This window comes from Molothrus aeneus, chromosome Z, assembly GCF_037042795.1.
Source record: "Molothrus aeneus isolate 106 chromosome Z, BPBGC_Maene_1.0, whole genome shotgun sequence".
Taxonomy (NCBI): Eukaryota; Metazoa; Chordata; class Aves; order Passeriformes; family Icteridae; genus Molothrus; species Molothrus aeneus.
In genome coordinates this window covers 17,886,456-17,908,820 of record NC_089680.1, presented here as the reverse complement: position 1 = coordinate 17,908,820, position 22,365 = coordinate 17,886,456, and the positions used below count along the sequence as shown (strand labels likewise).

The 22,365-nt window shown below is 35.3% G+C and overlaps 1 protein-coding gene across 1 annotated transcript in view; it reads right to left on the bottom strand.

Moving 5' to 3' along the window:
- The window catches only part of TUT7 (terminal uridylyl transferase 7), a 31,385-nt gene that overhangs the window by 6,164 nt on the left and 2,856 nt on the right, over window positions 1-22,365 (bottom strand). The window contains exons 2-24 of the mRNA XM_066569497.1: window positions 20,447-20,622; window positions 19,789-19,905; window positions 18,888-19,065; window positions 18,312-18,400; window positions 17,333-17,384; window positions 15,596-15,665; window positions 14,618-14,744; window positions 13,792-13,911; window positions 11,711-11,842; window positions 10,783-10,963; window positions 9,282-10,429; window positions 9,006-9,156; window positions 8,232-8,318; window positions 7,261-7,361; window positions 6,700-6,757; window positions 5,885-5,988; window positions 4,785-4,874; window positions 4,582-4,695; window positions 4,396-4,473; window positions 2,988-3,165; window positions 2,406-2,453; window positions 2,195-2,286; window positions 1,603-1,718 (exon numbers count right to left, since the gene is read on the bottom strand). Coding sequence (XP_066425594.1) covers window positions 1,603-1,718; window positions 2,195-2,286; window positions 2,406-2,453; window positions 2,988-3,165; window positions 4,396-4,473; window positions 4,582-4,695; window positions 4,785-4,874; window positions 5,885-5,988; window positions 6,700-6,757; window positions 7,261-7,361; window positions 8,232-8,318; window positions 9,006-9,156; window positions 9,282-10,429; window positions 10,783-10,963; window positions 11,711-11,842; window positions 13,792-13,911; window positions 14,618-14,744; window positions 15,596-15,665; window positions 17,333-17,384; window positions 18,312-18,400; window positions 18,888-19,065; window positions 19,789-19,905; window positions 20,447-20,622 — 3,607 coding nt within the window. The remainder of the gene's footprint in view (window positions 1-1,602; window positions 1,719-2,194; window positions 2,287-2,405; window positions 2,454-2,987; window positions 3,166-4,395; window positions 4,474-4,581; window positions 4,696-4,784; window positions 4,875-5,884; window positions 5,989-6,699; window positions 6,758-7,260; window positions 7,362-8,231; window positions 8,319-9,005; window positions 9,157-9,281; window positions 10,430-10,782; window positions 10,964-11,710; window positions 11,843-13,791; window positions 13,912-14,617; window positions 14,745-15,595; window positions 15,666-17,332; window positions 17,385-18,311; window positions 18,401-18,887; window positions 19,066-19,788; window positions 19,906-20,446; window positions 20,623-22,365) is intronic.

Here is a 22,365-nt window from a genome sequence, read left to right as displayed (position 1 = left end):
TGGCTGGATAGTTTCACTTCAAGCATTGTGGTCAATGTCTTGATGTCTGTGTCAACACTAGTGATGAGTGGTGTTCTTCAGGGGTCTGTATTGTGACCAATATTATTTAACATTATTGTTAGGGACACAGGCAAATGGATTTAAATGCACACTCAGCAAGTTCTTGGATTATTAAGATTAGCTTTAAACAGATACAGGAAAGCACTGTTTTACAGATCAGTCAGAGCACTTAGAGAACTGGTTGCCACAGGAGACTGCTAAGGACACCAAGAGAATCAGGCTCAGGAAAAAAAACAAAACCCAAAACTAAAAGGACAAAATCATAAACAAGTCCAGTCCACAAATGAGCATTAGCAGAGCAGGGTAGGTATGTGCTCTAACATCTCTTATACAGGAACTCCAGATGCTGAGGGAATGCATGAGAAGAGACTACAGAAAACAACTAAGTTTTCCCTTCATAGACAGCACTCCCTCTTGCAATAAATGGCTGAACAGAGGATTCAAATCTATCAGTGGTTTTACCCCACAGGGCGTTTCTGTTCTTAGATGCACAATCCCATTTACTTTTCCTCTAATGTTGTATAGAATGTAGCTGAGTATGTGCAATGAACTGGTGTTTTACTTCAGAATGCAAGATTAAAAATCGATAGATCTAAGACAGCAGTTTGGATGTTGGGAAGACTTTCACACCACATTCGGCATTCTTTAATTTCAAACTATCATCAGCTACTGTGCTTGCAATTGCTAAAGCTGCGTAAATTGCCAAATTAACAGCATCAACAATGTAAGTTCACAAGTCTCTAATGTGTAGTGGAACAGCCACTTCAACCAACATGACGTTAGTAGCTTTTTTTTTTAAACTTTGTTACAGGAAAGTGCAAATGATTTCTAATGACAGCTTTTAACATAAATAGATTCTAAACAATGGTTAGATTTTTCCATCCATCTTAAAAGTGAGCATAAAGGTTTTAAGATTTCACTGTTTTTCAGACATGAAGTCCTTAAAGAGCTTTGTTGTAACTAAAATAAAATAAAATAAATAAGTAAACTAAACTAAAATAAAAATTAAAGGAGGAGTTTTAGGTTTAGGCATTTCATAAGAGGAAGAACAGCAAAAGCCACGTTGCCATTCATCTGTTGCCAGAAGAGAGTAGCTGAATATTGGACTTGGCTACTCAGGGACAGGAAGCATTCTCTTGGATGTAAAACAGGACATTGTTCTCATACATGTGTGCTTATGAAAAGTAATGCTGTGACATTCTTGCCTTGCTTTTGATAGGAATTGCATGATTCTGTGAATTTGACAAAATCATGCCTTGCTAGGAGCAGCAAAATTCTGGTAGTGAAGCTATTAAATAAATAAAAATACAGACTATATCCATATGTACTTTTCACAGCATGCAGTTATTCAGCTCTACGGAATATTTAGATTCTCTGTGACTACTCCTTTCCTATTTAACAAGATGGAGAGTCAGTATTGATACTTTAACAGTTCTGCAGCAACACTATCCACACCACTGCCAAAAGAGGTACTGATACATTTTAATTCAGGTTATGAAATAATGGAATAAAGTTACACACAGATGCCAATACTATACTCACTTTCGTCTCATGGGACAATCTTTCATGAAATGGCCAATTTTACCACAGGTTCTGCAGCATCTATCATTTGGTGCCAATTCGCCTTCTGTTAGAACCTCAGGATCAAAAAAGTACTCCTGTAGAAAAAGTAATATATTTAAAATGAAAATCCAAACACCTGGAAACCAAGACAGATACAAAAGTGTTAAAACAGCAGTAAGAGTTACAGAAAGGAATACTCTTGGGGTCTGTAGCTGAACCCTGAAAGATCTAATGAATTAACTGGTCACTGATCTCTTTGACAGGCAGCCTACTCACCACCAGGTCTGCACACTGTTATAAAACTGCAGTTTTTAAGAAATGCTAAGGTGGTTTTGATTTGGATTAAAATATATAAATCTGTACAATTGAAGCGCTGACTTGACTAGTATTCTGCATACCAAAATATTTTAAATGCGAGTAACATCAAAACAGTACTCAGTGGTAACTTCCACGACATTCAGAGTAGTGTGGAAATTTAAGAGAAAGAGTTTACAGTGATGTAGCCATAGTCCTGCAAATGCTAAGTTATATGCCAAAGAGCTCACACACACTCCTCTTAGAAGTAACTCACCATTTTTGACGGGTATTCTTTAGGAAATATTTTTATAGGGGTACCAAATACCCTTCTGCCATTGATAAAAGCCTTCATTATAAAATTTGTCACTGTGGAAGAAAAAAAAAACCCAAACCAAAATAATCATTTAAATATCAAACTAGAATGTAAAATAATATTGAAGACAAGATCTTCACTTGGTAACTGAAATTGTTAACAGAAGACTTACTTTTTCTTGACAATCCAGCTCCAAGATTGTGGTTCAAATCAAAGGGATCTGTAGAAAATAACATGATAGGCATTCCTCAATGTGCAGACAAAAGAGTAGAAATTCTTCCCATGAAAATGAAATGGGCCAGAAAACAGGTTACAGATTATTTCTAAAATATCTAACTGTATTTTCTCTGTCAGAGAGCACAGTGATAATAAACAGCGATAATAAACAGTAATCATAGAGAGCTGAATCATTTAAGTAAATACAGGCTCAGCTAAACCTAGTATTTTTGAGAACACTTCAATTGAATTACACCTAATTTCTTTGCCAAAGGATTTTGTTGAATCTATTTTTATGCCATTTACTTAATAACGAAAAGTGCAAAGTTTGCTTTGCAACTTCTTTTCAGTAGCCAAAAATCCCTTAAGAATAATGTTTAGCACTACTGAAACTCAATGGCAATTTTGAGATGCTTTCAAAACATGGGCATTTAAAAATTTATAATCTAGTAATAGAAAAATAAATAAGCCTTGTGAAAAAAGCAGAATTTTCACATTAAAGAAGTTCTGTATATTCCTGTATTTTATACGGTTTTACCTTCAATTACAATATATTTGGAGGTCCACTGCTTCTTGAAAGTTGTAAGCAGATTTTTTCTCCTGATGCAGATGACATGCTCTTTGAAATCAAATTCTTCTGTGTAGAATCGGAGAAGTCCCAGCCACAGTTGCCCAGTAGATTCAGTGTTTTTCCCATAGTCTGGCCAAACAACTGACTAAAATGACAAAAATATTGTTACATTCAGTACTTACATTCAGCATTTTCATGATTTTCATTATATATTTTCAACATTTCTTTTATACAGAAAAACAACAGAGTTACACTAGAATACTTCCTTTCATAACTTTTATTCATAATCCAATATTGATTTTAAACAGTATATTTTTTAGTCTATTAGTAACCAAAGTGGACAATTACTAGAACTTCTGGCACTAGGTTTTGCCTCTTAAGAAAAGAATTTATCAATTCACTTTATGAGTCTGTATAAAACAAAATTATTCAAGGAAATTAACCAGATATGACCAGATATATAGGTGGTAGCAGTTATCTTCATCCAAAGAGACAAAGAACAATTAATCATCCTTAACAGCTTAAAATAATTTTGTGATCTATTTTGTCAGATTTTGGAGGTTTTTTTTTTCAGAGATGAATTATGACCGACCATATTTCTAAAGCTTTACGAAACAGGAATAGGATTTTCAAAACAGGAGCTACTCCACTTCTATTCCTGCATTTGTTCTGGATAGATGAATTTTTTTCTCAGTAGCTGGTATAGTCTGGGTTGTGTATTTAGCATAAGAATAATGCTGATAACACTGATAACTCACTAATATTTTAGTTGCAGCTCGGTAGTACCTACCCTAATGTCATGGACTTTCCTGTTTCCCATGCTCTGCCAGCCAGCAGGAGCACAAAAAGCCAGGAGGGAGCACTGCCAGGACAGCTGACCCAAAGCAGCCAAAGGGATGTTCCATACCATGTACATGAACTCAGGGGGAGTGGCCAGGAGGTACTTACTGCTGCTGAGGGATGGGCTGGGCGTCAGTCAGCAGCTGTGAGCAGCTGTGTTGGGCATCTCTGGTTTCTCTTGCGTTATAGTCCACTCCCTCTCTTTTAAATACTACCATTATTACTACTACTGCTACTACTGTTATTATTAACATCATTGTAACAATTAAAAGTACAAGGACTATTATTTTATTTTGTTTCAATTAATAACGTGTTTTTATTCCAACCCACAAATTTTACTTTTTTTCTCTTTTAATTAGCTTTCCCACCAGGGAGGGGTGTGGGGAAATGGGAGAGTGGCTGTGTGGTGCTTAATTGCCAGCTGGGGTTAAACCACAATATTCAACCTCTATATTAGGGAACGCTGTCTTTAAAAGGAATTTCTATTCATTCGCCAAGCTACAGACAACATTTCCAATTAGCCTGATTTACTCACCAACTCCTCTAGCTTATCAAAGAAATATACATTCCAGCCATCAACCAAAATTTCAGGCTTTTTTGGTTCTTTGTAGATCTGAAAGAGTAGTATTAAAACTCATTAGAAGAGCCTTTCACATTCAGCACTGACATCCTTCTGATCAATACCATGTCCAGTTACTCATTTCTTTACAGTATACTGTACCTCTTGAAGAACAGGGATGACTGGTGGATTTCTCTGTTGAAGGAAATAAAGCACCATAAGTGTATACGCGTAAGATGACAGGCTACCTCGAGATGCATCTCCAATGTCACATATCTAGAAAAAGAATCGTGATTATTATCTTTCATGGTGACCATCCCTTGCTGAAGGAACTACTGCTTCTAGAATGCCTGAAACATACTTACCTTTGTAAAGACTTTCATTGTGTAACACAGATATTTTACTCTAGGATCAATAGCTGCGTATGATGACAGAAGTCTGGTGTTATGCAAGGCCTACAAAAATAAGAAAGTCATGTAGATAATAAAGAAGCTCTGAAGTTATGAAGAAAATAAGCTGAAAACATGAAAAAGAAAAACTCTAAGGTGCATCATCAACTAATACATATGTGAAGCCCTGTGCAGTAGGAATATATATTGAGAAAGGAAGCACTCAACAATGAGGTTATCACCTGCTCTTTTAAAAGCCTATCAACTTCCTTGATCTGTATGGAAGTGGTACAAAGCAGCATTCACAGAATAATACTTCAAAACAAGAAGCATTAATCTCAGACTATAGTTTCAAAATATTTGGTAGAAGGTTGAACCCAGAGATTTCAGTCCAGATGTGTAAGAGCTACCAACGGACACATATGAAAGCATAACTTCAAGGAGAACACTTTTCACACTTAGTGGTTATCCTCCTCAAGACTTCCTTTGAGCCCATAAAAAACCTTCAGAAAGCCTAAACATTGTCTCTATGACTTAACTTTCCTTTGCTGTTTCAAGGAACAGGGTTTTGAAAATTAGAGACATTGAAATAAACTAAATCTGTTTTCAAAAAGTTTGGCCAAGAATACATGGATTGGTTTTGTTTGTGGTTTGTTTTTGTTTTTTTCTTTTTACTTTCTGATATGTTACATTTCAGGCAAGCTGGGTTCAAAATCACTCTTTCAGTTCTCAAGGCTGGGCAAGAGCCATGATGCTAAGAGGAGTCTAAAAAAATCTTCAGTTTATTTTGACTCTCATTTGACAAAGACTTACAATACTTAAACCACTCTTTCTTACTATAACTGAAAAACTAATAGATTTTCTTAGGAAGGACAACTCTGAAATCACAACTGTGCAGCTGACTCACTCATAGTCAAACAAACAAAACCAAAAAGGTTTCTTTGAAACACAAAACTGCAACAGGTAATTGGAAACAGTTGCTTTTTGAACCTCAACCAAACCATCACTTCAGTCTCAAGAAACAGACTCTCAGTTTTTTGTTACACAACATAAAATAAAAAAGGAGATAACCTTACCAGAGTATTATATAAACTGATGTCTACTTCAAGACCACTTCTGACATGGAAAAATTTGACAATTGGGACTTTAGCAGTTGTTATAGGCAAGACATTTCTTAAACCTAGGATGAAATGTTTTATTACTGAATGGCTACAATACAGTCCTACACAGTATCACTTAACTTCCAACTGTAGCCAAAAGGCTACAAAATAAAATCTTAGTTGACACCAAATTTGTATTTCAGTTACATTTTAACACTGATTTCAGAAATTTGTCAAACATGATCAATCTGATAAACATAGTTTATATAAATTCATGTTTAGCCCCCTCAAAAAATAAATAGCAGTCTAAATAAGAGTTTAGAATTTCTTTATAGAGAAATAAGCTTAAGACATAAATGATAGTTCATTACAACTCATTGGAGATACACCAGAACGAGCACTATAAAATTCATGATTTCTTGTAGAAAAAAGCAGGATTCAAACTGCAGACTTGTATCAGAATATCTTTTACTATCAACTTCACATACAAGTACGTAATTATTAAACTGAAGCCTCAAGTCTTAAATCATTATTTTTATGCATGTAAGTTATAAGCATACTATCTGTCCAGATCAGATGTGGTCCCATAACATAATAACCTTGAATATCTATATATACAAACAAAAGTAAACCCAAACGTTAAAAATATTCAACCTCACTCTTACTAACATAAACTCTTTTATGTTATTTATATCTTAATGATTTTCACCCACAGTGCCCCAGAACACTGTCACTACAGCAAATGAAGTAACAAAACTATAATCACTTATTTTAATTTTCCAGAAAATTACCTGACTGTTTCTTGAGAACTTTTGCTAAATCTTCAATGATTCTGATGCAATCAAGTCCCTAAGACATTAAGAAAAAAAGCTGAAAGCTGTATCTGCTGCAAGTATTTTAGGCAACCTTTTATTATGTGCCCTTAAGCTTAAAGCTGTATAATCAAATGTTTCATGTTATACAGAATTATGCAAATACAAGAAATTCTTTCAAAATGGCATATGTAAAATCAACAGCTGATAATGTAATAATGGGAACTTTTTAAAAGCTGATATTCAGCATGAAAGGAGACAGATGTGCTCTTCCATTGTTTCCCATTCCCAGTTGTTCATGCAATCAAAAATGTTACTTATCTGCACAAATAAAGCTAGAAATGCAGAACTTGGGAGAAAACTGGCTACTTCATTCTTATCCCTAGGGCAACAGTAAACACCCCCAAAATAATCTGTCTCAGTGGTACCTTAGTATTTCCTTCTAATATTAAAAGCTTTTATAAAATAATGAATTTGTTATGCTAAATGCACAATATAAGAAAATTCTGCATTTATTTAAAAACCAAAATCTGAACCTACCTCAGCAGTTTCCAGACCATCTATTGTCATACAGATATCAAGATCACTTTGTTTGAAGCCAAAGCCATTTTTTGAGGAGCCAAACAAATCCAGCTTGGTTCCTGTAAGGCATGAGTTGTATTACATCCATATATCAACAAAAAATATCAAATTATATATAACACAGAATCTCAAATTGTATGTAGCTGCAAACCACTGCATGTATTCTAATACAGGAGAGAAAACATTGTATTTCTGTAGTACATGAAAACTTTCTGATCAACTTTGCATATGAGAAAAGAATCTCTACTATTATTGATTCAAATAAGCAGTCTGACAAATCCAGAAACAAGTTAGGTTTTCCAGTAATTAAATCATCAGCATATAGGTTCAAGCTGACATCTGACTGAAGATGTTTTGTACAGAGATTCTCAGGGAAAGGGATATACCTGGCCCCAGCCAAAAAAAAGTATTTTTTGAATTTTAAAAGACCATGAACTGACGTCCAGGTGTTACAGGTAAGAACTCCAGAAAAAAACAAAGGAAAAACAAATCAAATGCCTAGGTTCTGTGAATAGGCCAGATCTTGTGCCCATATTTTAAAATATTCCAAGGCCAGTAAGTTTCAGTAGGAAGTACTAAAATAACCTTGTTATTTGTAAGAGCAGTTACAAAAATAAGTCTGATTAATAGTTAAAATAACAAATGTAAAACTATTCCACTTCTGCTTTGATTGTTTCTTCCTTAACTTGCCATTGTTCCTTCCTACTAATGTGTGCTATATATGAATAAATGAAAAAATTTCAAATTTAAAAAAGCCTGAAAAGACTTAGAACAAAAATTAATGTAATGAAGCATTCCAATGCTGAGCAACAATATGGGTTAAATATTCAAAACTAAAGTGTTTATTGTACTGAAATTATGTTTTCTTGGAAAACACTCAAGTATGAACAATCAAAAATATAAATACGAAGATAAAATGGCCTAATTACCTGGGAATTCCTGTCTAATGAAGATTTCCAAGCTTTGTCTTATATGTTCCCGAGCATGATCTTCTACTTTATTTGGAGCAAAATCATCTTTAAAAAAAGAAGAAAAAAAAGACAACAATTTAGGTAACTAGTTTTCACGAAGAGCAAAGATTCAAGTGAAAATAGAGAGGGGTTTACAGTGGGACAGGGGAAGGGAAAGAGAAAGAGAAAATTCACATGTGAAGGAAAGAAAGCAAGGATGAAGTAGAAGAGAAATACCTGCTCAAAGAAAAACATTAATTAGACAAATAATGCATTTTGTCTGGTCAGAAATGGCGAGAGAGAAAGGAGGAAAGTTGGGTCACTCTGAAAAGAACAAAAGTGGAGAAATGTTACAAAACTATATTTTTCACAATTTTTTCTAGAATACTGAAGTCTTTTTTTATGAAAACTACAAGTTAAGGAACAGTCAACATGATTCAAATCAGACAAATACAAAAGCATCAGTCAAAAAGTCCACCCAAAATTAGATTCTCAGAAAATGTATTTTCCTGTATGAGTAATCAACCAGCTAGTTGGAAGAAAAATCTAAACACTTTCTAGTTCTCTAGATAAAAACTACTCAGCAGTTCTTTAAGAGCCATTACCATTAAGCCAAATTGTAGAATTGTATCCAAGAGCTGGAGGCAATGTAGGAAATAAACTGTCACTTTATAACACCGCTAGTTGGTGGGCATTACGGTTTTTTTTTCAGATTCTTTTTCTATAGCACAATAATCAAAGGAAAAAACTTACCGTAACACTGGACACAAACTTGATCTAGAATAACTGAAAACTTGGGTGGCAGTGGTGGCAGTGGGTCAAGCTCAATTTTCTTGAAGTCTTCTGGACAATCATTCTTTAAATGACCTTCCCGTTTGCACAAGCTACATACTACTGTAGGAGACTGCATGAACAAAAAGCAAGATTAGTTTTAAAAACTATGGTACTTTAATAAATTGGAGCAACACTTTCATATAACTTATAACAGAACACAAGCAATATATTTATGCTCTGATACAGCTTGCTTACCTTGCCCTTTGTAAATGCTTGTTTACTGAATTCATAAAAAAGTTCAGATTCTAAGCACTGCCGTACTGCTGTGGTCTCTTCAGAATGGCTTCCCTTCTCAGTATGATATTCTTGACTCAAATTGCTCCTCAGAGGTCCACCTACACTTTCTTTGAATTGTTTCTTTTCATATTTACTAGGGATGGAAAAATCATCTTCTTCCTCTGACACTGCATCATCATCTCCAGATCCAGTATATGTGTTATCTAGTTCAGCTCCAGCTCTAATGGTAGCACTGCATTCTCTCTGATTTAGAAGAGTTTGTGCTTCCTCTTCTTCCTCTTCATCATCTGAGTTAATCATTTGGGATATCTGACTCTGTGCTGAACATAAGAATTTTTGTGGGGATTCATCCAACTCATCAGTACCTTCAGTACTACTATACTCATCAATGTCGATCTTATCATCTGTTATACCACTGCACTCCAAGCCAAATTCATCACTCTCTGTAAGTGCAGTGTGTTGAAAACCTTCTAAGTCTGAAATCCTACATGTCTCTACTTCATGCTCATTCACCATAACAGGGAGTTCTCCACTGTCACTGTCTTCATCAATTCTCTGCTCAGCAGCCAAAATAGTATGCCATTGTCTTTTTTGTTGTTCATGTTCTTCCTCTTCCTCCTCTTCTTCATCTTCATTTTCACTCTCTGTCTCTTCACAACTAGGTTTAAAATCCTCATTATCTCCAGAAATAACTTCCTCAATTATGCAGTCTGAGTCTTCATGGGTAATTCCCAGATGACTTATATCATCAGCCAATTCTTCTTCTGTGAAACTTTCTGAGCCATCACACAGTTTTGAAGGACCAATTTTATGTTCCCTGGGAATATGTGTATCCTCTGTTATGCTATCTTCTATTATGGCCGTGTTTGTTCTACCAATCAAGTTTTGCAAGTCAGAATCTTCATGCTTTATAACATCTTTTCCATGGTCCAGCATTTGGGATTTCTCTTCGTTTGCATTTGAAGAGGGTATTTTGCTCCATTTTGCACTTTTTTTGTGAGGCAAGGCAAAATACTTGTAAGTTGCTCTCAGACAGTGAAGAACATACACATACACTAGTTGGCTGTTCAAAGTTCTTGCCACATTCCTTTTGACTGAATATGGGTCTAGTAGAAAGAAGAAGTGAGCCAGCAGTGAAAGAGTTAATTTCTTAAAAGAAGAATACACTTACATCCTTACAGAGTCTGAATTGCTAGTAACTCTTAAATATTGTGTAGGGACACAAGATCTACAAATTGTGCTGAAAACAATCTTTTAGTTCACTTAATTATTTCTGATAATGTTTAAAATAATACTCAATAGAAATATCAAATAGATTTTTTTAAAAAGAATATTCTATTATAACCAGTCCAATATTAAAAATTTCTAAGTTGTAACACTCAACATTAACAGCCAAGTCAGCACCTTACAAAAATTAAAGTTACAGTTCTTTGACGTTTGTCGAGAGATATTTATATACCTTCCACAGCAATGCGCTTTTTAGGCCAGTCCTTTAATTCACGAGACACTGGTTCCTTGAGTCGTATGCTAATAACCAAATCAGCCATATTGAACTCCAAAGCATAGAAACGAAGCAGTTCAAGCCACAGCTGACCAACAGGTGCTGAACACTGCTGACCTACATCAAACACTAAGGGAACCTGTCAATTACAGAACAAAACCTTAAATAATATTTAGTACACAGGTGTTTAACAGTTTTACTGCTACGCTTCCTTTATGTCATCTACAATCTACTGTGGCAGAATTTATCATTGGTTCTTGACTCCTGCAATTGCAATAAAAACTGCAATTAAAAAATTAGAAGATACAGTATAAAGCTTCAAAATTGAAGAGTGCAGCAATGGTAAAGACTAGCATCAGTGATTAATAAAAATTGCTTCTTTAAATGTTTATGCCATAATTCATAGATTTCAAAGAAATAAGCATATCTCATGTCACAGGACAGAATAGATTATACAGCCTGTTTTTCAGCCAAGTCTAGCCTGAATTTTTAACTCTCACAACATGCAATCACATCATGATACTCTTTCTTACAAAGTTATTAAAAGAGGAATAATTTGTAAGAACAGCTCAAAGCAAAGACAAAATATTTTTCATATGCTTAATCTAATTCCAAGATAAAACTGGTCCAAGACTATAAACTATATTCTCCCAAATAGACTAAAATTCAAGGTCTTATCAAGGAGTTTGAAATTATATCTATTTTCCTGCCAGCTCCTTAGCACCAAGAGCTAAGCACAACAGACCTTGAAGCAAGCAGGTGTGCAATCTCTTAGTTCAGCTCATGGTTTTGAAACATAAGCACAAAACTGAAATAGAAGGTTGTCCTTTTTTGAGAACAGCAGTGTCTGCTGGACTACTACAGAAACAAATTTAAAAGTTCAGACCTTGCCCCTTCTAGGGGAAGTTTCTTGTGGCAAATCAGAATCATCAGTGGGGTTATGCTCCCAAACCACAGCATCATTCTTGACTTCTCTCAGATGAAAATTAGTTAATTTGTTTAATGAGAATCCACCGATCTAGAGGAAACAAAAAAAAAGAAACATAGAGCTAAACATCACGTGAACTTTAAATTTTAAGTCCCCACACTGCAGTAGACCAAAGTTGAAAAACAGCTGCTCCACATCTAGAATATGCCCCAACCTTTTTGTCTCTTCTCCCAATACTTCTCTACAAAAAAACTCCCAAGAGCTCAGTGTTCTTGGAAGGGTGTGCTGGTGTCCACAACTGAGGAAATACAGACAGTGAGGCGGATTCAAAACTGGATGAATGGATGAATGGCAGATCCCAGAGGGTTGTTATCAGTAGCATGTGGTCTAAACATGGGCTTGTCATTAGGGGTGTCCTACAAGGGTCAATACTGGGCTCAGTGTTGTTTAATTTGTTCAGCAGTGACTGAGACAAAGAGACAGAGGCCTCCTCAGCAGGTCATGATGACACAAAGCTGGGAGCAATAGCAAATACCCCAGAGTGCAGCCTTGACAGGATGGAGAGATGGGCAGAAAAGAACTGTCTGAAATTCAACCAAAGCAAAAGCAGGGTCCTGCACCTTGGGAGGAATAAGCCAGGCACCAGCACAGGCTGGGGGTGGTTCTGCTGGAAAGCAGCTCTGTGGAGAAGGACCTGAAGGTCCAGGTGGACAGCAAGATGTCCATGATCCAGCAGTGTGCCCTGTGGCCAAGAAAGCCAATGTTGTCCTGGGGTGCATTGGGAAAAGCATTGCCAGCAGGGCGAGGGGGTGATCCTGTCCTTCTACTCAGCCCTGGTGAGGCACATCTGGAGTGCTGTGTCCAGTTCTGGGCTCCTCAGGACAAGAGAGACATGGAGCTCGTTAAGTGGGTCCAGCAAAGGGCAACAAAGATAATTAAATGACTGGAGCATCTCACTTATGAGGAAAGGCTAAGGAAACTGGGCTTGTTCAGCCTTGAGAAGAGGCCTTGAGAGAGAACCTCATCAATGTCTGAAGGAAGGAAGGGTGTCAAGAGGATGGATCCAGGTGGTGCTGAGCAGGAGGACAAGAGGCAAGGGCAGAAACTGATGCAAGATGTTCCACCTGAGTATGAGGAAGAAATTGAGTCAAGGTACTGTGTGGATGACCAAACACTGGAACTGATTGGCCAGAAAATTCTGTAATTCTGTGTCACGTAACCATTTCTTTGCACATTAGACAACCATAAATATGTATCTTATAATTATATGGCCATATACAACAGGACATTTTTCTCATGCAGTTCAGAAAGTGCATGTGCTTTTGAATGAGTCAGGAATGTAGTAGGTATAATTGCTAACTGAAATGTTCTTGTAATTAGTTAGAGCAAACGGAACATGTGTGCTAAACATAACAAGACACTGTAAGTATAAAAATGGGTGCAATGAATATAATTGAATTGGAATTCAATTATTAGAATTGAATTATTGGAGTTGTATTATGGATGTCAATCCAGAATTGGATTCATTATTGGCATTCATAATACAACTCCTGATGCATTTTGGTTTCTAAACCAAAGAAATACATGCTGTAAACTCCTAATGCGATCCCTTCTGATGGTATTAGTGCACCAGTGTGTTCCCCAACCATGGCCTATTTTTTGGAGAATTAGATGGCAAATTCCAGGATGTTGTTTTGGGATGTAGCTATGTGGATTGACTTCTCAACAGTCTGGAGGAAAGGCTGAAAAAAATGAGGAAGTAAATTGTTGCAAAATGCATTATTCAATTATTCACAGAAGGGGCAACAGAGCACTTAATCCAGTGACTAGGATTGTGAAATGCAACCTTACAGTCAGGCATACTAAAGTTAAGTGTAGTCATTGAATGATGATGAATTCACACATGAATTCACATTTTTAAAACCTGCAGAAATGGCTTGCTTATGGCTTGCTCAGAGGAGCATAGAACTGACAGATTATATACCACCATAGGCAACTGGTCCTCTCATTTATACTAATCAGTGTAATAATACACATACCCATGATCCCAAATAGACTGGCAGAAAGGGCTCTTTCCTCTGTTGTAGGAAGAAAATAACCATTAAAGCGAACACATAAGGTGACAAGCCTCCCTCTTCAGGACGATCAACACAGCATAACTGTAAAAACAAATTGTACAGCCATTAAAGCTTCAAGTGATACTACGAAAAATATTGTTCTAATTACTGTTCAGAAGTCACATTGAATACTACAGAAACTCAGATATCTTTGAGCTCTTACCAGATGCAATTTTTTCTCAAGGCCTGCATATTCACTGCAGTTATGGTATGCCATGCTACCATAACATTTTCAGTGTAAGAGCCATAGGACACAGACTGGCAAAACAGACAGCATAGACCACATTTGCAAAAAATGATAGCTCCTTCTGCATAGATACAGTAGTCTTTCAATTTTTGATATTTTAATTGCAGACACATCAATTTCAAAAGTTATGTTAATTCCCAAGGTTGTTTTCATCTACAATAGAGGCAAACAGTTTTTTCATTTTTTTCATTTTTATGAGAAACTAGCAATTCCATCTCCTATACATTCCTCTGACTGGTTTGGTAATGGAGCAGGATACTTACAGTCTGCATTCCACTGAATGAAGCAAAAATTCCATTTTTGAAATTTAGTGGAACATTATCACACAAAAATGTACATTTTATATATTATACTATTATTGATTTATAAAAACTTATGTCCTTATTTCAACTGTTTTTCAAGGGCTGTTTCAACAATCATTTTCTAAACCATAACTACAGGCGTAATATCAAAGTTAATTCAATATTTATTCACAGATAAGGGAGTACAAATGACTCTCACCTTTGCCCAGTACCTGAAGGCAATCACTAAAGGTACAATAGTAGGTTCCAGCTTTCCAAGTGTAGCCAAATGGTTTGTTGTCAGACAAGCATTCTCATTCCCTGCACTCACTTTACAAATAAGGCCACTAAAATCCAAAAAGAAATGAAAGATCTTTAAGGTTTTGTAACATCCATAGATCAGAAAACACCTCACAGAACAGTGTAGCAGAAGGCTGTAGGGAAAGACTTGACAGCCTCTCAAAGACAGCATCTCTGCATGAAAAGCAGCATGCAATACTAATTAGATTTATAATTAGGTTGAGAATATGTGATTATAATTTTCTGTACAAGTGTTTTAAGATACAATTCAAATTTAAGTTTTTTCTAATATTAATTTACTGAATTGAAAAAGTTACAGTGCTCATTTCCTTCATGAAACAAAAATGTCTTCCCACACCATACCCACCATCAAACAGTTTCTATGCTGTTTTCACATAACATAAAATATTTTTAAACACCAAAAAATCAAGGTAGCACCAAATAACTGGTAATATTTTTATCAGTAGCTGTTCATAGAATGTTTCATGAATCTTAATTGACATTCATCAAATGGGCAAAATAAAATATTTTTCACTTTTCTCAAAATACAAGCGAAGCTAAGCAAACTGTTCTTATCCTTACAGAAATCTATAATTTAATATGGTATCTACTCTACCTATAAGAAAGGAAAGTTTCTGCTTAAGCAATAATCCCAAATGGAAGGGTAAGGGTACATGCTGGAAGCCATAATGGTTGAAGGGGTTGGGAAATACACAGCTGAGGACAGAACAACCCTTACCCTCTTATTCTAGGCTAGGAATGACTTGCCCATGAGTGTTAGTTTGTGTTTCAAGATCCATGGAACTGTAATAATTTAGTACAGAAAGGTCATTTATCAGGTGGTAATATAATTTACATTGCTATATACTATTAGAACACACAAAGTGACAACCGAGACCTTTGCTTTTCTCTGCACACCACCACTGGTACTCTAGCATGGAAATCTGCATCAACTTCCATAAAAGATTCTAAATGGGAAAAAGAAAAAGAAGAAGCCACATTAAGCATGATGTTGATAAAAAATACGTTAATCTGGATGCAACTAGAGGAGTACAGGTAGAATTTCAGCTTCTGATATAATGACTTATATTGAGAAAAATAAAGTACATGTGATAGGAAGAATATGGTCTATACATGAAGGACTGTTAGGAAAATACTGAGAAAAACCAGAACTTTTCAAAATTCATATATATACAGCAGGTAAAATTAAGGAGGTATATTTTTGTTAAGAGCTGGCTTCAGTAATTGAGGCATGCAGAGAGACCTACAACACCTATGGAACAATATTAGTGTGAAAAATAAAAAAAAAACCAACAGTGTTACATCACTACTATATAGAAAGAAACTTTTCCCTGGTTATCTGACAATCTTTTATGTAAATAGAGAACAGGCTTTCCTACATGATATCCTTTTGCTATGCTTTTTCTCTTTTTTTCCTTATTCTTTATATCATTCAGCTGTCAGCCCCCCTAGTCCCTTCTCTTAGTGGTGCTGATTTGATCCAAACTAGACTTAATTTTTGATTAACTATGGTTTCACTGGGCCAGGAGCGGAGGAAACTGTCAAACAATTTTAGATACTTTACTCAAAAATTCTGAAATGACAATATTTCTGTGATATTACTTAGCCAACTGGACACCTAATTTCACTGAAAATTATCTTGCTTTTGCAGCTGAGGTACATCAAACATTTAATACTCTATTCTTGTATCTTCTCACTCACAGAGAAGACTCTGCACAACATGTTAATGCAAATATTACTTGCTTTTGTGATACAACAGTGATCCTAATTTCTTATGAGATCTGGGTCTTCTTCCTCTAATCAAACTTAAAAATAACCCCATTCTCAAAGACCATAATGGTCCAGATAATAAAATGCACATATAATGATGGTGGGGATGCCACTGCGAAAATCTAGGTCAGTAAACATACATGTTTTGAATCATATGGTGTGGTTTCCCATCTGTGGGCATAAAGCAAGGCAAGAAAACAGTGAAGCTACTTTTTGCAATCTGCATTTAAAAATAATAGAGTTTTCTTCCCCCCTGCCCAATATGTTCATTTTTTTTCTTGTCTGCATATGCTTGAATTGGTTTGAGTTAGGGCAGTTTCTTAAAGGATCTTAAACTTTATTTCCTTGTATTAATGCGCAGAGCTAAGCTATCTGAAAAAAACCCACGTGCCTGTATGCAGTCATCAAGGCCATCATGTGCACTGACAGACACGTGCAGGTAATTACAGGAAAAGAGACCACAATGTGAAAGTACATTACTGGGTTTCTGTTATGTATGCTAAAGAACTTTGGCTGCTTTCTGTACAAGGCATGGCTAATAGAGCAGGTGGGGAAGGACAGCAGAGTCTACCTCACGTGTAATGACATCTTCACTCATAATGTAGAAGAAAGCCTCCCTAGAAATTTCTCACATCATCAAAAATAAGAGGACTTCAGCCCTTGTAATAATGAATGTCAAACCAAAAGTAGTTTTCCTAATGTATTCTTTTCTGCAGTATTATTCAGTCTCATATCTTTCTAAAAAACAAATAGCATGTGATACACCTGCTCAGCAGAGGTGAAATTCAACAATACTAAACAGGAATAGTTTAATGAAATTGACAAGGCAGCAATTTTTTCTTACCACTGTTCTGGAGACTTTCTTGCACAAGTAAGAGAACATCTGGTTGAGTCATCTGTCAATAAAAGGAATAAAGCTGGTTTTGTATCAACCACCTGTCAAGAAAGTGATTTTCTACAACTCAAATTTAAAACCACCTCTACGTGTACTTCACTATTATTAAGTTGCATCAAAAGGAACGGGAGCTCTGCTTGCTTTGAAGGAAATTGTTCCTGAAGTTTTTACCTCTATCAAAGATTTGGTTATGGTAAGAAAACCCCCACCAACAGAATTATTATTTCAGTGTGCTTAAATATGACTGCATTCTGACACAGCGGACCTACATCATGTTAAAGACTGGAATTATGGCTTTTTAGAATTCTATGCACTTTATGAACTTAGATCATTCTCGGTTTCCTAAAGGAAATGTTAAATTCTAACAATGTGACTGCCAAATCAACTACAGAATGAGTAAGTTTAAGTATGGAATCATGTCCTTAATTCCTTTTCAATGTTCAAGCACAGAGACGCATAAAAACAATTAACATGACAAATAAAAACCTTAAATTACTCCACATACAAATAACCATGAGGTTTCATGGCTCAGATATAACCTAGTAGTCAAAATGTGCATATGTGAATATATCAGTACAAAACCAGGATCAGTACTGAAACAAAATCACAGAAGTGTTATTTTTTCCAGCTGTTAGAGAATATAAATAATCATCTGTCTCAGAGGATTGCTAGAGTACAGATGTTTTAAGTGTTTTCAGAAGAAGTTTCAACAAAACACAAAGATGTATTACACTGCCTGATGACTACTGTTCTATGAAGAATGTTATTTTAAGACCAGACTGCCTGTTTTACCCAAGGGGCTTTTATAAAAAGTGTTACTACCACACTATAAAAACATATTTACAATATAGTCTACATGAAGATGCAAAACCCCAAAAAAACACATTCAAAACCACTAACACATACTTAATAAAATGGCCTTACTTACATTGGCAGGAAACTGGGTATCTATGTTTAAGTCTGAAGTTTTGAAGCCAAATCTGCTATAGGAGGAGCCATATAATCTTAATGAACACTCTGCAACAAAAAGAATTATACTTCATTTACACTATGCCTAACTCTAAGTCTGTAGCTACTTACAGCATTGCTAATAGATCTTAAACCTACACCTGGTTTTGGTAAGCACAGGAAAAGAAAAAAGGTCCTCAAAGCCCTGAACTGTTACTAAATCCTGCCTCCCATGCTATTGTTGGTAAAGGCTTATCATGAAGGTCAAATCTTTCCCACATCCTTTTTATCTTCACTTTTTACTACAGGCCTGTTTGGGTCACGAAGACCATTGTAATTTAATTCTGGAACAGGTTTATATTGCTACATCAAGTTGTTCAACCGACTAGTAACTAAACATGCTGTTTTAGAATTTAGAGAGCCAAGGTTTTTAATTCAGTTTTCACTTCATAAGCTGTTGGGGATTTTTTTTGGTTGATTTCTTTTTTGTTCAGTTTTTGTTGTTATTTTGCTTTTAATAAGTTGGCATATCTAGCACTTAAATTGCAAATAATACCTGGCAATTTTTGACGCAGCAAGTTTTCCATCATTGTTTTAATGTTAAGCCTTTCTTCTAGATCTTCATTACTTAAGCCAAACTCCTGCACAACATTTTCAATAGCAACACCAATAGCTTGTATCTGGGAAGGCGTTGGAGGAGGAAGAGCAGTCAGCAGTTCTTCTTCTTGCTTTTCCTTTCAAGATAAGACCAATGTTTTAATGAGTTTTGTGAGTTGCTTTACATACTAAAATGAATGCCAACAACTCATCCCATGTAATACCACCACCACAAATTTTCCAGGTAATGTAGATAATTGGAAGCAATAAAGAATCTGATACTCCAGGAGGCTTCAGTAACATTCAGAGATATATATATGTATATGTATTTGGCACATTTAAAAAAAAATTCACCAATTCTTTCAACACCTATGAAGTGTGAAAAGGCAGGAGCTAAAGAGGAAGAAACAGAAAATCTGCATAAGACATATTTTTGTCCACTTCAAGCTGAGAAAGTAGAAGATTTAAAAAAAAAAGGTAAAATTGATGTTATGCTGGAAGTTATTTTGAAGCTTATGCTCAAAACAAACCTATTTCCTTTACATATAAACAAATCTGTAATACTCCACAGGTGCTTAATTTTTGCAGTATTTCTGAACTGAAATATTAATTCTGACATATAAGCTATAACTTCTAATTCTTCCATACCAACTTTATTTGCTTATTCCTACTGCTCAAAGTCCAGGTCCCAAGCTTACTGTTTTCATTAGTATCACTATACAACAGATTTTAAAAAGATTGAAACATGGTAAAAGCTAAATGTGGAATGGTTTTAAAAGTAGTGCAGCTTAATAATTTTAATGGGGTAACAAAGGTTTCATTAAACTACAATTTATACTTTTTTCTTGTGCTAAACTCACCTTTAAGCTTTTCTTGTGTCTTTTTTCTTTAATATGCTTATGAGCAAAAGCCACTGACTCAATCAGAACATCACACAACTTGCAGGTATATTTTGCTGATGGGAAGTTTCGAGGTTGCTAAAACAAAGATAGTAAAAAAACACCCCTAAAATAGATATAAAAGTACTATTTTCACTTCATTCAGTACTCTCGCTAAGTTCAATGGATTAACTCTGAAACGTATACTCACTCACTTTAGCTTTCTTCACTTCTTATTTGCCATCAAAAAGTTTGCACATCAAATATAATGTCAGAAGAATATCATATCAATCACACCAAACACCTTATCTTTTACAGGAGAAAATACCCAATGCCCATGGAAGAATATATTAATTGAAGAAACAACTACTCCAGCAATTTAATTAAGATCTGATGTAATTTCAAGAACTAAAGGAGCAGCCATTTTTTTGAGCTTGAACTGTTAGCAATGTTTTAGCAAAAAACCCCAAAAGGAAAACCCTCTTTTTTCTACCATTCATTAACAGCAATATTGTTACTTAAATTCTGTAACTAAACTTTCTAGCTACAACCACAGATATTGCTCAAAGTGTACCATCTAGAATATACAAAAGTGCAAAAAATAGGAGAGGTCTATCTGTACAAGTAAAGACAGCAGCACCTTCTTCAGTCTATAAATGTAGTCTCGTTTCAAGCGTTCTTCAGCTTGCTGCAGTCCCAGAAGTTCTTTTGCTGACAGCACAGATTCATCTATGACTGGATCTTCCACTTCATCATGATCACACTCATCTTTTTTAGTTCTTCTCAATCTTCTTGGTTTTCTAAGCTTCTTCATTTCTTATAAAGAATTATGAGAGGAAACATGTCAAATAACTGCAGATTGCCACAGAGCATTTAATTTTTTTTTCCTTAATTAACATTCTACTTACTTGAGAGTCAAAGAAAGCACAATGCACCTACCTGGTTTGGTTTCACAATTTGTCCTGTGCAAGTTGGATAATGATAAGTGTATATTAGTATCACAATCTATAGTACCTTTGTCGCAAACTACAAATAAATAAATTAATTTGTTCCACTGAAGAAAATTACCTTATTTAGATACTTCTGTTAAAACTGGCAAAAAAAAAAATAGAACTAAATGCAATAGATACACCTGTATGTCATTACACCTATAATACAGAATATGTCCAAAGATTTTGGGATGCCTGGCTAGGCTTTGGTAGACAAATAAACTAGACTAAAAGTATGACAGAATTAAAAAGTGTAGTCCAATCTGAATGATTTATATGACCTAGTAGCACTCTGGTATGGCACTGTTGTGGTTTAGCTCATATATGACAATTTATTAACAAAGAATTATTACCAGTGATAATGTAATTTACCTTTCAGCTAAACCAGTATATGGATTACTACTACCTTCACAATATTAAATAAACAAGTGGAAAAAAGTAAGCACCACTGCTGGCTACAGAGTGTAAAGAAATGGACTTGCTAAGTATGTGCACATTGCTTTAATAAAGATGTAAAACTGTCATCATTATTATAATAGTAAGCCTTAAAAAGCTTGTTGTGTTTACAGCAAAAGGTCTGGAACAAATTAAGCTAAATACCACTTCTACTTTTAAGCAAATTTTTGAAGTAGAAGCTGCTATTGACCCAAAGCCAACAACAGATGTAAAATTCATCTCAGGAATAAATATACACATCGGATTTTCACACCTTGCCTTTCACTTGTACAGCTATACAGGATGTCCCAATGCCTGGGATTTCTAAAGTTCCCTTCTTTCTAAGGAAGTTTATGCCACTTCCTTAGACTCCCAAACTTTTATCATAGCATGAGGATTTAATTTGTAGTAATTAAAAAAGCAAAAAAAACCACCTCCTCTTCCAAATACCTTTAAAAAATTTCTTTCTCATGACCACAATTTTTGTCTCTAATGATTGGCAAAAGGGTAGCAACAGAGTTGTGTATTTGTGACCAGTTATTTGATTCAGTTCACTATGCAGCATGCATGTATTAGTGGTGTAAACAGTATCAGGGCAAAGATGGTAATATAATTTCTTTCTTTCAGCAGTAGCACAAGTTTAAGCAGCAATAAAGAGAGTTTAGGCCTAACAGAGTGTAGAAGCAGTACTCCAAAGGAATCTCTAGGGAGGAGAAATAGAAGTCTGAACTTCTGAACCTTCCCCACATGCTACATTTTTGCATCGACACTTCTGCTCAAATTCCTAAGATGGGCCACATCTGTTTCACTACATTTTTTAACTAATCAGTGTGGATAGAACCTGGAGGTATATCAATGTTTTCACAGAAAAGCCTGTGACAACTACCTACTTATCAATTATTTCAGTAGCCAGCAAGTAACTTAAAAAAAATTTACAAACTAAATAAATACTTCTAATATTTGGTAGGTACAACAGTGACAATCTAATTATAGGTTAATGATTAAATAAAGTACTAAAGACTAGTGTCTCAGAGATTTGGTAAACTTCCTTATGAGCTACAATAAAAAAAGACATGAAGGCAATGAAAAGTACAACTGCACAAAATATTTCAAGTAAATGCTAGAAGAAACATTT